The following is an 18,145-nucleotide window of genomic DNA, read 5'->3' as shown; positions in this document are numbered from 1 at the left end:
GAGGCATCACAGATAATTAGGCTTGGCAGAAACACAACAGGAAAACAGTCCACAATCTTCTACTTCTTCTTCATAATCAGCCATGATGTCTTCCAATTATTATGACTTATTTGTCTACTTTTTTTATTGCTTTCTTAACACAAAATTCACACTGGGCCTTAATATTCTCTGATTGTAGAGATCACAACATAATAGATCGAAGACAACGACCCACTCCTAGAGCTTGGACTTTTCTGGACTTGTATTATAACTTTAACTACATCAGCTGGACTTTTGTACAGTTCATTCTGCCCAATATTACATTCAAATCAACAGACCATGTCATTGTATTCATATGCATTTTTCTATAATTTGTCTACTTATTTTTCACTAAAGATACAGATAATCCCATTTATTATACAGCAAACTTGAATGTATTTTTTTATTATTAATCATTTATTATATTGATAATAATTTATTTTTATACAGCAAATTTCAATTTATTTTTTATTAATAATAATTTATTATTATACAGCATATTTCAATTTATTGTTTATTATTAATAATTTATTATTATATTAATAATAATGTATTATTATATTAATAATAATGTATTATTATACAGCGAGATTCAATTTATTTTGTATTAATAATAATGTATTATTATACAGCAAATGTTAATTTGTTTCTAATGAATAATAATTTATTATTATACAGCAAATTTCAATTTATTGTTTATTAATAATAGTTTTTTATTATTATACTGAAAATGTCAATTTGTTTTCTATTAATACTAATTTATACCGCATTTCAATGTATTCTATTGTATTTACATTTTTATTCTATTCTTTATTTTGTAATTCTTTATTTTAACTTTTAATTCTATTTTTGACTTGGTTTTTATCCGACTCTTTTTATAACAAGGACATTAGTCAGAAGCACTGTACTGCATGCTGTACAGTGTGTGATTGTGTATCTGACCAAGGAAATTTGATGTATTTTTGGCCACAACAATCACAAAAAAAACCCTGCTCCAAATCCTGGAGGGATTGAGATATTAACATACTCTGCAGATCCTGTCAATTTTTTGATGCTGTGTTTGATGATGTCTGACTAAACAGATCACTCAAACACACTTCTGACGTCTCAGATAACAGAAGCTGAACAGTTGCAGTTACTGACAGTGTTGTTCAGTCACACGTGAGGAAGAAGCTAAAAGATATTTGAGAAAACCCACGAGAATAAAATACTAGAACGTTTAAACATCGTAATTATTTGTACTTAATTATAACAGATTATAAAGGAATTAATTTTCCTTTAAACTGTGGAATTTCTGAAATTGGGGAATCTTTGCATAATGTTTTATTTAAAAACGTTTCTTTTAATAGGCATTTTAATATAATGAACAGTGACCGGTTTTTGCTTTTGTTTTTAAATACTGAAATGAATATTTTTAAAATCAGATAAATAACCTATCCCTTATTCTAACCCTAGACAGCCATCAGTCATCTTCAGAAACAGACTGGTCTTGGTCAGGGTTGGAGTAGATCCAGGGTCTAGATCCTATCCCAAGTGTGAGTGTTGAATACACCCTGCATCCCTGTGTCCATCCCAGGGCACCATGCACACACAATCACACACTCATTCACACCCAGGGGCAATTGAATGTGGCTATTCCACATACAGTAGGACCTTGATTCACGAACACATTAACCCACGAACAAATCGATTCACGCACAATATATATATATATATATATATAAAAATGCTGTTTGATTCACGAACTCATTTTTGATTCACGAACATGGTCCGATGGCCAAAATTTGAAAAATGTGGGCAATCGCTCATCTCATGTGGGTGCATCCGAGCCGCTATGGGGGCCGCCATCTTGTTATTGTAGGGTACTGTACATCTTGTTTTTGATTTCGGTCTTGAGTAATGGAAAAGTGGAGTGATGTCCAATGTTTCCTTGAGTTGTACCATCCAAACAAAATTGTTACGAACAGGATCGTGAACATGGTCAATGAAAATTTAATGAATCATTTTAGAACAGTTATGCTAGGAAGGAAAAGGCAACAGACATTGGATAAGTTTGTGATTAAAAGTGCAAAAAAAAAAAAAACCCAGAAGAGATGAATCTCCAGAACGAGATTTCCCTGACCTGGATACAGGGGGCTCTCCCTCTGCGCAATAACCTCCTCGCCACCCACCCACCCTCCTCTTCTCTGGTCCGTCAAGCCAGAAGTCGTGTCAGCCAACGTAAGTGTTCAATTTTTAAATGTTTTTTTAGTTTTAGCTTACTATTATAAATTATATTATTAGATATATTAAGGTCACACTTTGTTTAATATTATCTGTGTAAAATAAAACATAAAATACGTAATTTATAATGGTTCGGAGGGGTCATGAACAAATTAATCGTATTCCCATTAAACCTTATGGGGAAATTAACTTTAGTTCACGAACATTTTGGAACACGAACAAAGTTTAGGAACGAATTGTGTTTGTGAATCAAGGTCCTACTGTACTAGCATATCTCTGGAGGTGGTAGGAAAGCAGAGATCTCATAGGAAACCTGTATGGTCATGGAGAGAACAATTGCGAGACATTATATTTCTTTAGCTTCACACACTTTACTGCACTCTATCTGACACAAGCTAACTGCACATGATAATTATGTCAAGTCAAGTCAAGAAGCTTTTACCGTCATCGCAACCATATATCTAGCTGACTCAGTACACAGTGGAATGAAACAACATTTCTCTAAAACCCTGGTGTTACATAAAACAACACAGAGCTACATAAAACACTACAGAGTGAAGGACTAAAAGTAAGTTGTCCTAGCCACATAAAGTGTATCATGTGCTACCTCATACAAACAGACAATACAGGACAGACACACAAAATAGTGCTAAGCATTGTGCATTCTGTATATTATACAGTACATTGTGCAAAGATCGAGGATTGTAAACAAAGAGGATTTTGTAAACATATGCACACTTATGTAATACGTGAGGTTGGTGGCAGTGTAGGTAGTGTTGGTAGTTAAGCAGTTAATATAGGTGGTGCTATAGACATGGATGTATATTGAATGGGTGTTTGAGTGTGTATCATTGAGAAACTAAATCAAATCTAAATGCTAGCTGGTGAACACTCTTCCTCATGTTAATGTACATTAAAGTGACATTTCTTCTCACAAATCTTTAGACAAATAATAGTAATAACTACTTGGACAACTTTCCTATACTTCAAGATGGTTAAACTTGGAAATGTAAGTTCACCTGCTGCCTTAAAACGTAAGTAAACTGAACATGAACTCACAAGGCGTCAAGACAATGGATCACTTTAAGCTCAATATATAAAATTTGTCAGGACATCTGGATTGAAAGAAGAAGGAGAAAGAGGTTTATATAAGTTAATCAAGCCTTTGTGTTTTAGTGTGCTTTCTATCACCTGAAGGTTTGTTAGTTAAGATGGTGTCGGGCCAGTGGCAGCCGGTTACATTTACATTTCTGACATTTGGCAGACACTCTTATCCAGAGCGACTTAAAATTCTTCTCATTTTATACAGCTGAGGGTCAAGGGCCTTGCTCAGAGGTCCAGCAGTGGTAGCTTGGTGGACCCGGGATACAAACTCACAACTTTCCCAATCAGTAGGCCAATGCCTTAACCACTAAGCTACCACCTCCCCAGTTACAGCAGGTCCAGATTTTCTACCTTTGAGATAAATATTGGGCTCAGCTCAGAAGAACTATTATGATGATTAGACATCCAAGCAATGACAAATGAAAGTCATTGGATGAAAATGTTAGGATTGTAATAAGTAATGAATAAGTCTGATGAGGTTTATTCAAATACACCTCTTAAAACCACTAGAAATATTTGTACTTAAGTAGAAATATACTTTGGTATAAAGCATTGTTTTCTAAGAGAAGGTCAGTGTTGTATAAGTATGAGGTTCTGGCTGATCCTCTGAGCTTTCATATATCAATCGTATGAAAACTAAAAAAAAAAACACAAGCAGGTTTCATCCTTACTTCCTGCTGAAACTTTGTGTAAACAGCTGGCTTTGTGAAGGTAGAGAAGATAGAGGTTTTTAAAACAGAAGGTGTTGCATCACGTTTTTTCCCACTTTGCCTTCCTTTTCTCATTCCACAGCGCAGTACCAACACTTTACCGAAACTCTGTGGGATCAATCTGTTCGAGATCATATAGGAAGTCCCAATATATCCACAACAATTGTGTCTAATTACTTTTTTTTTTTTTTGGTGACTCCGATATGGAGGTCGTCACTTCAGGGGAATGCTCTGAACATCTGTGAGTGATGGTGTGGTTTGGAGGACAGAATGTTGAATGCTGTCATTAAGACGGCTGATGGGGACACTAAGCCCCGGCCTCCTCTCTCACCCGCCTCCAGCCAGCTGTTTGGGACGACGGATGACAACCACCTGCTGCGGAGGGAAATTAGAACTCGTGTCCGCTTTGTTCCGCTCCTTTTGAACGAGGTTCATCGTTCACTCCCTCATTGTGGAATTGTGCTCTTGAGGCTACAGCTCAGACGGATCGGTCAGCTCTTCACTGGCGTCAGGCAAATTGACAAATCTGTCTTTTCCTCTCAGCCTGCGAGGGGGCAACTGAGGCATTTCACGTCTCTGCTTCCTCTACGCGGCCTTGAAAATGTTTACCAGGACAGCCAGAAATATAAGATTGACTGGCAATCGGTGCAAACAGGTATGCTTCATCTTCCTCTTAATCTGTTCAAGGTGACATTTATAGGGCTAAGTTGCTCTTGTTCGAAACCTTCTGGGAAGAATAAATCAGTCCCCCAAAATAGTATTTATTTTAATGGATCGTGAATGTTTTTAATTTCCAAGGGTCTCCGCTGTCTGGGAATGGAGCCAACCGAGTGTGTGCTCTGGCTCAAAGCTTGAGCTGCTAGGAGACTATGGAAGTATCATTTCCTGAACTGTCATACACAATACGCTTCCTTATAAACAGTTATATATCATTAGCGTGACGGGAGATGTGCTGTCTTCCGTCAAAGCCTTTTCAACGGCGTGATATGAAGGAGCCTTGTTAGAAATCTCTTTACAAGGTGCGCCGTATACCTCATGCCAAGACGTAGAAAGTCTTCTCGGGTTTTTATGTCGCTGCTTAAAAATAAATAGCATCCGTAGCGAGCTATTGTTCTTTCTTTTATTTCTCACCTCCTCCTCTCTAATCATTCGAGCAACAAGAGGGGATAGCATCCCTGCTGTCTGAGACGCCCACTGTGAATAGGAACATGATATGAGGAGCTGGTTGACCTTGCCTTCTCGCTAGACTACACTGCAGGAGCTATCTCTTTAGAGGATGAACCCGTCTTCCCTATTGTGTATTTCGGCGCTGAAAGCGTTCCTCTGTGGCAGGTACGCCGACGTCTCATCAGTGGTGGCCGCCGAGCCCCCTAGAGATGATTTGAAAGTTTGTTGTGGGGAAAAAAGTGGGTAAACGTTGGCATTTCAGTTAATTAGGACTGCATCTTGGCAAGTCCTTCACCATTTCCTTGTGTGCTTGAATCACACAACGAGAATGCTCACGGAGAGCTCGCTGACACACACACATACACATACACACATGCACTATTCCACACACACACTGCCGGCATGCAGCAGATCTATTTATCTATCCGATCTGCCTCATCCAGTTATCCATCTCTCCTCCTCCATCTAGCAAACCGACATAGCAGAACCCCACCATTGTTGACACTCATTTAAAAGGACATGCCCTTTTGGTAAGGCTGCGTCTCATAGCGAATTCTGTCTAATTATTGAGCGTGTGTGTGATGGGTTTTTTTTTTCTCCTCCTGATGTGTTAGTCTCCCGAACGCTGGCAGACTTCCACTACAGCTCCCCGTGCGGCGCTCTGGGCTCCAGTAAGTGCGACTTACACACTCGTTCTCCGCCATGTAAGCACAGTAATTGTATATGATGCTCAATACCTTCGAGGCTTCATTAAAGCTTTACATCAAGCCACAGATTGGAAAAAAAAAACACTGCGAGCTCTACCTTCAACTAAACACACAAAGTAAGCAGAGACAAAAAAACCACAAAAAAACAAGGCCATTACCAAGAGTTTTTGAAACATTTTAAGCACAGGAGGTAGATATCCCAGTGGGATATTGTTTTGTGTCAATTTTTGTTACCCTAGCACCATATTATGTGACAGTACGCTAACGAACACGCAGCTCTCCACAAAATCAGTACCCATGCTGTTAGCGCAATCAGGAGATGCTTATAATTTTCTCTCTTATCTTTTTTTTTGTCCTTTACCCAACTCATATTATCTGTTTTCACACTGAGTCATGCTCGTTTTTGCATCCACTGCTTCTGCTGGTGTGACATGAGAGTCTTGGAAGATGAAGGCTCCAAAGTTAAAACAACAAAAGAAACAAAGTTCACAACAATCTGCGGTTTGAATTGCGGGCCACTAATCCAACTGTTTGGGGTTTTTTTTTTGAAGAGCGAGCCAGCTTAAAAGGAAGCTGTCAGTCAAACACTGCTTTTGCTCCAGGAAGGCTCTGGGAAATATCAGTTACCAGCATGCTCTCAGAAGCCCTGGACCCAGCAGAAGTGTCTGTCCAAGAGGTGACCTGGCAGGTGAACCTTTATTTCAGAGCCACATCTCAGAAGCTGCCCTTCTGGCTGGAAGATCACAGGAAGCCCCCTGAGTCCAGAGTTATTACCACTCCAAGAGCACCACCACAGGTGAGCAGGTGGCTACTAGCTGAGGACTGAAAATGCCAAGGTCTCCCTGGTAATGGGCTTTATGTCCCCTGTTAAATCCTAATAGTTCTGCACGCTGATTTCATTGGCACACTCCATGCCAAGGAAGTGCTGGAGGAGATTGTAATCTACGCTGCTTCAGGCACAGAGGGACCATCTGAAGCTAATCTGATAGAGTCGCTCAATGCAGTCGATGGGGCTGAGCCAAAAAGCCCTGGCAGATCTTTGTGAAAGATCTTCAAATGTGAGCAACGGAATCGGAGAGAGAAGCATTTTACTTTTACACTCCCATCCCATCATCTTACTTCTACAGCTTGCACAGCCTCCAATAGAGGCCGGATTGAGGCGTGCTATCTCTCATGTTAGCAGGGTCTGCAAATCCTCTTCAATCATGGTCAATCTTCTTAAAATAGCCGCTCCTTTAAACAGAAGTGCCTGGTCAGAGAGCCGTATCTACACACTACCCAATGACTCAGTTCAAAGGCAATCAAGCCAATCCATGCTTATCCAGAGGAACCCCATTTGGAAGATTTAGCTAGATAAAGTAGGAGCAGGTGGAGCCAGGGCAAGTAGCAATGACATTATGTCCGCTTGATAAGGGTATAGAACTTAAGAGAAAATACAGATGGCACAAGAGAATAAAATAATGGGACTTCACGTTGACAAAAAATATGCTTTCTTATTATTCTTGAGTGATGGATGTTCATTAAAACAGGTTAAGTGAGAGGTAATAGAATAGGCAGAAGTAAAGTGTCATGAACAAGATGTCACAAGACTCACATAATTAATAATTATGTATGTATTATGTAAATAATTATTAATAATAATTAAAATCAATATAATTTACCGTATTTAACCTAAATGTACAGTTGGGTCCAAAAGTATATGAGCTCTAGTGAAAATGTGTCTTTATTTTCTAATTTAATAAAGAGATTTTCAGTACAATTGATATTACTGACAACAATCTGAGAGAAAAGAAGGATCTTTGGAATATTTCATGAATTTCAGAGTTTCTTCTATTGAACACTTCCCCTTTTTGATTTAATGACAGTGTGCAAAAAGGGAAAAACCCGATCCATGATAAATTTTAGATCAAATCCAGCAGTGTCATCTGAACTGCTGTAGAAGAGTTGATGTATGAGAAAAATCTGATCTTTTGTACAAAGCATTTAACATAGGCAATATCATATTTTATTTAAAATGGAAGAAATATATTAAATCAAATCATAAATACATATGTTTTAGTTATATTTCATTTAAAATAGGATAAATATATGTAATAATAAATAAATAAATATATTTTATTCATCATATTTGATTTAAAATAGGATAAATATATGAAATTTGTTATCATATTATATTTAATTTAAGAAGCTAGAAATATGAAAAAATAGTGCAGAATTTTGAATATTAAAAACTGAAGACCTTGAACATTTACTTTCCCTATTTTAATATGTTTTTATTTCCAAAAAATGTCCTTGATTTTCAGTGTGGTCTGAGACGTCTGGAGCATGCTGTACACCACACTAGTAAATGAGTGAATCAGTAGCACAGACTAGACATATGCATGTGGAACAGATTAGCCGATGGAGAGAATGTGTAGTAAATTCCCAGAAATGTTTGTTTGTTATTCTCTCCTGATGATTTCTCTGATGTTGCATCATGTTTGTGTCCTTTACAAAATGGCAGCGACTCTGACTGAGTCAAAGTAACATGGATGAACCTGTTGTTCTCTTTTTTACATTTCACATAAAAGACACTGTGCAGGTCTAGACAGCGACTTTCATTTTTGTGTGGCGTGTATTAAATGCAAGGTGAGTGTCTGTTCTACTAACACAACACTGCGCTCACACCAGCGAGAGACAAACAGCACACAACGCTTTCTGTGTGTGTTTTGTCTCTTGGAAGTGTGTGACAAAGACAAATGTTTGTTTGTTTGTTTGATTCTCATAGGTCATGGTAGCAGTGACAATGTAGTGACTGTGAAAGTCTTCTTCATTCCATAAATACCCATGAAGGATCAAAATCTGTGTATCAGTCTGTTCATCTATCCATCCATCCATACATTTATCCACCCATGCATCTTTGCATCCATCCACCCACTAATCCATCTGGCTGTCCACCCTCCCATCCATCCATCCACCCACTAATACATCTGTCTGTCCACCCACCCATCCATCTATCCATCCTTGCATCCATCCATCCACTAATCCATCTGTCTGTCCACCCTCCCATCCATCCATCCATCCACCCACTAATACATCTGTCTGTCCACCCACCCATCCATCTATCCATCCATCCACTAATCCATCTGTCTGTCCACCCTCCCATCCATCCATCCACCCACTAATACATCTCTGTCCACCCACCCATCCATCTATCCATCCATCCACTAATCCATCTGTCTGTCCACCCACCCACCCATCCATCCATCCATCCATCCATCCTTGCATCCATCCATCCATCCTCTAATCCATCTGTCTGTCCACCCATCCATCCATCCATCCATCCATCCAACCATCCATTCACTCATCCATCTGTCTGTCAGTCCACCCATCTGCCCATCCATCTGTCCATCCTTCCCTCCACCCATCCTTCCATCCATCCGTCTGTCCAGTCTTGCATCCAGTCATCCTTCTGTCCATCCATCCCTCCTTCCCTCCCTCTATCTATCCATCCGTCCATTCATCCTTCCATCTGTCTGTCAATACATCCCTCCTTCCCTCCATACATCCATCCATCCATCTGCTGTAAAAAGTCTGTTCCCGTCTTTACATAAAAATAAATGTATTTTGTAAATAAAACTAGGAAAATCAACATCCATAGCCTTTCTTCCAAAATTTGAGCATCAAATGCACTGGAATGAGGGCAAACCATTGTTTTATCCTAAAGTTTCAATAAAGAATTCACTAAAGTCAATAGTGTGAAATGCAGGGGAAGAGTTATATGGTTATATGCTATGCTACACTGCTCGAAAATGCACTTGCTTTTGACCAGTGTTTCTGCCAGCTAACATTACCAACTAGGAAAGGTTTAATATATTAATAACAAGGTTGTGTCCTCAGGTGAGCTGTAGTTTAGCATACAGAAGAATTCAGGCACAAAATAACGTGATAAAGTGATAAAGTTACAGCATCACGGAGCATTCTAACACCATGAAACTCATAAACTAAGCATGTTTAAACATACTTATCAAGTCAAGAATATTGTTTTGCTAAAGTTAGAATAGATATTAGACTGGATATGGAAATGACAAAACACACTCTAGACTACTACATGAGCAACCTTTTCAATCATGTACACTGAGAAACTATGAATAAAACCTGATCATTCCAGACACATCATCCTGTGCTGGTGATATGGTTTTCAGTTGCATTTCTATAGTAGAAAAAGGTCTAACTTTTATTATAGTGTTTCAGTGTAGATAGAAACCTGAGAGTCACTAACAAGAAATTTAGCCCAAGCAAATCTTACATTACGTCTCATTAAGTTATTTTGAGTTTCAGTTCTGTGCTAAAAGTAAATCAGGTCATGAAGCTGACGTAAATCAGATCACATTCACAATACCCATCCATCCATATTCTGTAGTGCTTATCCTACACAGGCTAGCAGGGAACCTGGAGTCTGTCTCAGGGACTCGTGGCACACGGTGGGGGGCGACCTGGACACAATCTCACACACCTACTCACACATTACAGACAGTTTAGAGATAAAACCTACAAATAAACCTACAACACATGTCTCTGGACTGGGGAGGAAACCCCAAAGCACAAGCAGAGCATGCAAAATCCACACACACACAGGGCAAACCCCCAACACTGGAAAAGCGAGGCAAACATGCTAACCACTAAGCCAGCGTGCCCCGATTTGCAATATACAGCATCTAAAAGAGAGTACAGCTCCTCTGTTCCTGAAATCAGCTTAGTGCACAGGCGCTTTGAAGAACAAGCAATCAGTAAAAAGAGAGATTAGCAGGTTAGATTAACTTACAGGAATGTCGAAAAGCTTTTTAATCAAGACCAGATATGTTCAAAAAAAAAAAAAAAAAAAAAAAAAAAAAGAAGGTGGATCTTCTTCTGAACACGTGGATTTCCACCTTATTGCTTATTAGCTTTCAAAGAACAAAGAACAAAAGCATCAAAACCCACAGGGAAAAAACACAACCCAACGTAACAGAACTGCAGGAAATGTACTGTGTAAATGTTTAATAATGATGTAAAAAAAAAAAAAAAGAGCAGCTGTGAAAATAATTGCTTCTACGTCGCAAATATCCGTCTTTTATTTTAATAAAAGCCGTGCTCTCTGATAAATAAAAGGGCTCTTAAATGCAACACTAGGCTAACAAGTGAAGGAGGGTTACAAATGGTCAGCGTTACGGGGTGTGCACTATGGGCTTCAGAATTAGAGCCGCTCCGAATGGAAAAGGGGAAAGGAAGAAAGAAAGAAAGAAAGAAAGAAAGGAAAAAAAAGCGAAGCAGATAGAATTAAAATGGAAATGGCTGCCAAGAAGCCGTTTAACTTCCTATCCTCAAGTGGGCGTTTTAAAAATCGTCCCCCCTTGACTCTTGGAAACATTGCCAATACTCAGAGCAAACAAAGGTCAGGGAGAATATTAAATCATTTGTCTCTTTTTCCCCAAACAGCATGCTCGGTTCACTTTCATTCCTGGAGTTTTAGAGCCCATAACCGCCAGTGATTTTGCTGCCTTTAAAGCTTTGCGGCAGCCCCTGGAGCTGAGGAGAAATCTTTGGGGTGCGTAGTCGGCTTTTTTTTTCATGGCAAAACTCTTTCAAAAGCACACACACACACACACGCCAACTGTTAAGACGACGGTCTGGGCTGCTCCCTTGTGCTCAAGACTATTTAAATAAAAATATTAACCTTCTGTGCGTTAAGAAACAGCTGTCAGAAGCAATTATGACTTTTTTTTTTACATTTTATTTTAATCTATTCGAGAACAATAAAAGGGAAAAGTCTGCAAAAGCGAGGAAGCCCGGTGTGAGCCGCACAGGTTTAAATGTAAGGTGTAGAGAGGTAAGAGATGGATTCCAAGTCTTACAGAGTCCAACCTATTGGGAAGAAAAAAAAGTGGGGAACAGACAAGAGATCAATCTTGAGCTCTGGAAGATCAGTGACACTGCTCATGGAGGGGGCAAGCGAATAACGGAGCTGTGGGCTGGCAGCCTGAGCCTGCACCGAAATCAATTGTGTTTTCAATCTTCACAAGAAGATTTGGTTTCACTGGTTGGCACAGACGCTATGAAAACCATTTCGAGAGCTTGTTAAAGAGTCTGTAGTGAAACAAACACAGTTGTGGGCTCGGCAAGGCAACCCGGCGAGGGAGGGAGGGAGGGAGGGAGGGAGGGTTGAGAGAGGTGGGGAGTAAGCATCACCTCAGAACTAATCCAGCAGACAGGAGGGAGGGTAAGGAAGAAAAAAAAAAAAAAACATAATAAAAAGGCAGTGCTTTTCCACTCTTGCTCTTTTCATCCCTCGCTAACTCCTCATTTGTTTCCCTCCTACTCTCCAGAGGGCACTGGAGAGCAGCGAGTTTGTGATTGAGTATTTCCAGCGTCTTAAAGATTTTCTACCTTTTGTTAGCCGGGTTCCCGCTTGTGTGAAGCCACTGATGTGTGGAGAACGTTTAAGGGCTACGGGCTTCACAAAACCTCGGCTGGGAATTACCGCTAACCTGCTCAGTGCAAAGAGAAACACGCAGTTGGGTATGCGGCCGCGGGGCTCGCAGATAAGCCGGCTGATTCACATACAAGCAACAGTTCATCACTGCATTCCAAACTACAACAACTAGATCTTATATGTATGCGACGGTATAGTACTGAAAAATACCTATATTCAAGAGTAAAGAAAAAAAAGAAAAGTTAATTAATGATTAAAAGGACAATGTAATTAAGAGGTTATATAAGCAATTACATTACACCTTAAGCATGTTTGCACACTGCTGCCAGACACGTTTATGAGTGTTTATGTTGTTCTAGCGCTTGGCTGGATTACACTGATTCATCAGTAAGGACATCTCTGGATGATCGCCAGCGAGACTCCGGCCACTGAAGCTGTACCGTGTTTTCACTCTGCGCCTCAGTGTGTATACAGTGCCACAGCCTCGCAGCTACACTCCAAATAGCGAATCCATAAACACCCCCATTAAATGAGCTTATCAAATGAGACTTTAAGTGCCCAGTGATGCACGAAGCCTTGCGCTAGGTGCTAACAGAGCGGAGCACGCTTTTTATTACCTGCGCCTGAGGTGAATCGAAACGTTGTTATTAAATGTTAGCGGTTCACCAGGTATGTTAAATTAACACTGAGCTCTTTGAACGCTGTCATTATGGAGAGCGCGCACTCGCACGTTTTTTTTTAATATGTTGCTCATCTTTTCGCCGCACATTTATACAGACTGAGACAGAAAGGTATGACGTTACAGAGACACACGGTCCGTATGCAGACTATCACCATGTGCCTCCATTCAGCCAGTTTACAGAGTGGACTAAGAAATAAATACCTGAATTTTTCATTCCATGTATAAACCTGGAAATAAACAAAACAAAGCTTCCAGGGTGATATAGGGAGCGAGAAGCTGTTCAGCTTTTGCAACTGGTCAAACTAAAACTAGCATTTTAGCATAAAAAGCACTGAACCTTAGAAAGCGCACGTACAACAGTCTCATCATCTTACCTTTGTGCTATCATAGTGACCTTGTCAGGCAATATCATAAAATAAAAAAGGCCCAGATTGTGAAAGCATTCATTTCTTCTTCTCGTGATCTTCAGGAAATTTTGAAGATGCTGGAATTTTCAGATATTTCATAGGGTAAAAGTGTGAGGTTGTGTGGAGTCTTGCTTAGCCAGAGCTTCAGACTGACAGCAGAAGGTGTTCTGGATTCCACAGCAGCTTTTACTGGCCAAGGACTGACCATGAGTGGCATGTAGAGAGGCCAATCACAGTTTGTTATTTTCATTGTCACGGTGAGGAGTGTGAAAATGTCAGTGCCTCAAAAACAAAAACTGACTTGTGGACAATTCATTTGAGAAAGTTGTTCGAATTAACGAGTCTCTACGGTTAACTTTACATAATTTTGAAAATCTAGGATTTATCTGATCCTCCATAAGTGCTCAGTTGTAAACATGATGGCTTCCGAAATCCATGAGTTAAGTAGAGCGTCAGGGCTTTGTTTCCAGGTGGACCGTTAAAAAACCGTGACACACACATCGCCCAGAAATCCAACCAATCAGATGACGACTTTGAAACTCCTGAAGTGTGTGATTTGTGTGTGCCATATGCATCAGACATTCAGCCAACGGTTTGTTGGCATGTCCTCAGGCTAGACTGTATTGAGTGGGACTACAATGTACATTTTTACATAAACTATAACAGATAGCTGAAAGGAAAGGATGCTTCAAGTAGATGTTAAATGCAATAAATGTGTATTTTATTAATTATATATCAAGGTGCTGCCTCCTGGTGGTCCAGCGGTAGGATCCCGTACTCTCATTGCCGCGGCCCAGGTTCGATTCCCGGGCAGGGAGCTAACCCAGCCACTGAAAAGTTAACCCTCAGTGCCGGTCCCAACCCCGGATTAAAAGGGAGGGTTGCTTCAGGAAGGGCATCCGGTGTAAAACCTGTGCCAAATCGAAACATGCGGACCAAATGATCCGCTGTGGCCGAAAGAACAACAACAACGACATATATATGAAGGTGCTATAGAGAAGCTTATATTTTATTACAGCTTTACTTAACATACATTTTGTAAGTGGGATATAAAGTGGGATATAAAGTCCACCCTAATCATAGAATCTCACTAAAGACTTTACTAAACTTTCAATTACTGCACAAGCAACAAAAACCTTTGCCATGACCCCTGACTGCTTAACTGATGAGCATTCATGATAACGCTCGTAATCAAACATGAGGGAAAAAAAATGACAGTCTTATACATCTTTCCACTTCTAATTCTATAATTGACAGTAATTTCATCCTGGCAGCACTGGCATGCTAATTCTCTCTCAGGTCTGTGTTCTCAATCCAGGCCAGAGGAGGGTAAAAGTTCCTTATGACACAGCAGCAGCTCTGGCTCATGATATGAGCGAGGACACAGGAAGCATAAAGAACTGACTGTAGCTGGGCACTGGCTTGGAAAGCACTCTCAGGTCTAATGAAACCAAAGTGGAGCTACAGAAGGACAGGGAAGTCTAGAGCGAGCATAAAGGACACAGGACAGACAGGAGAGGGAGCTGGAGAGAGGTGACGGTGATGAAGAGTGCTTTCAGCTTAGACAAATAAATGCAGTTTGTTTACAGACGTGGTCCAAGCTGATTACAATAAACCTGTGAGTGAGTATAATCCATCTCATCTAATTAGACACGGAATAAGAGGGCTTTTTGCAAAATCATCATGCCAAACATGGTTATACAATATATATATATATAAAAGATTCATAGATATAGTATGTTGTCATATTTAACAGAAATAATAAGAAGTATTTAGAAGTATTAAATATTATAACGAGCTACAATATTCAATGTTATTGATTTATTTCATGTGAATTGCTGAAGTTTGATGATTTTTAAATGTGAACATGTAGAATTTTTAGAGCTGTATGCAGAAGACTTTCACTTCCTCCCCTTCTCTACCGTTAAACCCACACCTCTGATAAAATGATCCTGAGTCGTCTATCGAGGAAACGGGTACACCTGTGGGCGGAGCTAATCTCTCAGAAAACGTAAACACAAAACTGAAGCGAGAATCCTAGCTAAAAATCCTTGTTGTGAGTTAATGTTTGGAGTTAATGGAAATGATGGGTCACGTTAGCACAAATAGAGACGTTAGACATGTTAGCACTGACGCAGCTTCAGCTCCAAACACCTACATGCAAGGATTTTTCTGGATCTGTAGAGGTGTGAATTCAATGTGTCTTAGGCCTCCTAGTGATTCTCAAAGAAACGTGAATGTGTGTGTGTGTGTGTGTGTGTGTAAGCTGTCATGGAGTAGAAAAAGGGTTCAGGAAGAGCACAGCATCCGAAGAGACAGATTCTGTGACCTTCCTGCCCCATGCCACCTGCTGTCCTCCCAGGAAGCTCTCTTGTTGCCTGCAAAGGCACTATTAATTGGCCTACACTCTCTCTCTCTCTCTCTCTCTCTCTCTCTCATACACACACACACACACACACAAAACCCTTATCTCAAGCTAAGTATCAGCTTATCCCACAGCAGTATGGCAAATCTTTGTGTAGGCAGACATGCAGAGTCATCAGGGGATTGCTACAAAGTAATATACAGCCTTCTCATCTCTGAGAACTAATTCAGAGAACCCAGACAGCCCCCCACACACACCCCACACGCAACCCACACACACACTTATCCCAAACAACCGCCACGGATACCCAAGGATTTCAATTACTACATTTCTTTTTTCTCGCACCGTAGACATCTCTCTGTGCGAGATTAGTTTACTCCTAGTTTAATTGAGGAGACAGTCCATTAAACCAAGACATCTTTCTCCAACTTAACAACAAACAGCAACACTAATGTGACACCTATTTACCCAGGAATCAGGCAGTCCATTCCAATAAATTACCTACTCAGTTTGGCAGACAGTGAGACGCGGCCTTCGATAACAGACGCGTTTTCAGCTGAGAGTGAAAATATAACCTTGTGACCTGAGAAGCTGCAGAAATCAGCAAAAACACTGCGAGGTTTAATGTTTGGTCTGGACAACACCAGACCTCTCAAAACATCTCCATGAGCCAATTACAAGCGCGCATAAAACATCCATCCGGCTGATTAAAAAGACAGGACCTATGTACGTGTACTGCTCTTAAATTAAAGAAACCACAACCCTGTGTCTTTCTACTAGCTGCTGCGTGGTGAAGTTATGAGTCTGACAGCTGTATGTGTGATCTCTCACATCTGGACCGGACACTTCGGCAATTCATCTAGACTTTATATAGAAGTTAAAGCTACAAATCAAAAGGACACAGGGAAGCATAAAAGTTTGAGATAAAAGGAACAGTTTCCCAATCAGCAAACACTGGGTCTTACCTTGCCAAACTGTTCGAAATACTGCTTCACATCTTCGACTACTGTGTTAGCTGATAATCCTCCTACAAATATTTTCTTTGTTCTTGTGACCATCTGGAAAAGAAGAGAGGACAAGAGATTAAGCCCATGTGAAAGCATTTTAGTGCAGACTTCAAAAAAAAAACAAAAAGCAGACAACAAAGAGAGCTGGAGGACACTGCGAGCCAGAAAAGAGTTGAGAAACGAGCGCTCTTGGTGTCCTCCGCTGGGAGTATGCAGAGGTGGCACGCTGTGTGTTTGACTGAGGGTGAAATGTGCACAGGGACCGGCTAACTCCTATCCTACACCCAGATTTAACGCTTTTTTTTTGTTGTTGTACACCTGAGCTGTGAATGTTACATTTGTGAAAAGAACATCTTATTGTGCAAAAACTGGGACAGACACTTTCTTTTTTATCAGCAAAAAGCAACCATTAAAATGCACCAGTGGAGCAGTGAAGTGGTTTGATGGACCTTCAAAGACAAGCTAATGGCGACGGGGAAAAAAAACAGCCGTTAAAAAGTATCGATTCTTGAAGCTACATCATGAACAATACAAAGAAAATGTGTGGTTACCGATGTCATGCTTAGATAACAGGAGCGTTTCAGGAAACACAATTAACTCACTCTGCTGGCGAGATGTACGGTGCAGGGAGCCAGGACTTCTCCCGCAGTACGCTTAATTGTGTTGAGAGTTTGAGCATTGAGGATCACACAGCTCACCTCTCACACGGGGCAATGATAACAGCTAACAAGAGAGCTCCTTAGGCAATCATATGGCTCCTTTTGAAGTTTAAAAAACACAGGCTATATCCTGCCTTCTGTCTGGTCAGCACTGATATCTGGCGGCCTGGTTAGCGGCGAGGCCCCGGTAGAAATAAAAAAGATGGTTGAAGACAAAACAGGTTGAGAAGTATAGAGCCATTTATAAACACAAGTCCTATCCATCCTATGCTGTCTTTGGCAACTGAAATGCACACCCTGTGTCCTTGTCTTGGCTGTCCGCCACCCCAACATCTTTCACAGTGTTTTTTACTCTCATCTGCAGCCCTCCATGGCTAATCCATCTGTCTTTTTGCCCCTGTCGTTTTGCGGAGGCTCAGGCTGCGCGACGTGTCGGGGGAAGAGCCGCGTTTTTAGTGCTGTCTTTATGTCCTCTGACAGCGCTGGCTCGTGGCTGATGGGATTCCTCAAGCCCAGGAACAACGCAATTACTCTGTCCATTTCTCTTCACGGTGACAAGACAACAGCAGGCCTCTGCGCTTTCTTTCCTCTCCGGTTCTAACGGCGCTCCCTGGGGACCAGGCTGCAGCTCTGCCTCGCAAGCAC

The 18,145-nt window shown here is 40.6% G+C and overlaps 1 protein-coding gene across 11 annotated transcripts in view; it reads right to left on the bottom strand.

The window, feature by feature from the left end:
- Positions 1 to 18,145, bottom strand: part of msi2b (musashi RNA-binding protein 2b) — a 246,492-nt gene that overhangs the window by 173,683 nt on the left and 54,664 nt on the right. For all 11 annotated transcript variants that reach the window (XM_058413320.1, XM_058413327.1, XM_058413323.1 and 8 more), the window contains exon 6: positions 16,800 to 16,892. In XM_058413320.1, coding sequence (XP_058269303.1) covers positions 16,800 to 16,892 — 93 coding nt within the window. The remainder of the gene's footprint in view (positions 1 to 16,799; positions 16,893 to 18,145) is intronic.

This window comes from Hemibagrus wyckioides, linkage group LG17 (assembly GCF_019097595.1).
Source record: "Hemibagrus wyckioides isolate EC202008001 linkage group LG17, SWU_Hwy_1.0, whole genome shotgun sequence".
Classification (NCBI taxonomy): domain Eukaryota; kingdom Metazoa; phylum Chordata; class Actinopteri; order Siluriformes; family Bagridae; genus Hemibagrus; species Hemibagrus wyckioides.
Note: the sequence above shows the minus strand (reverse complement) of the source record. Positions and strands in the feature narration are given on the sequence as shown.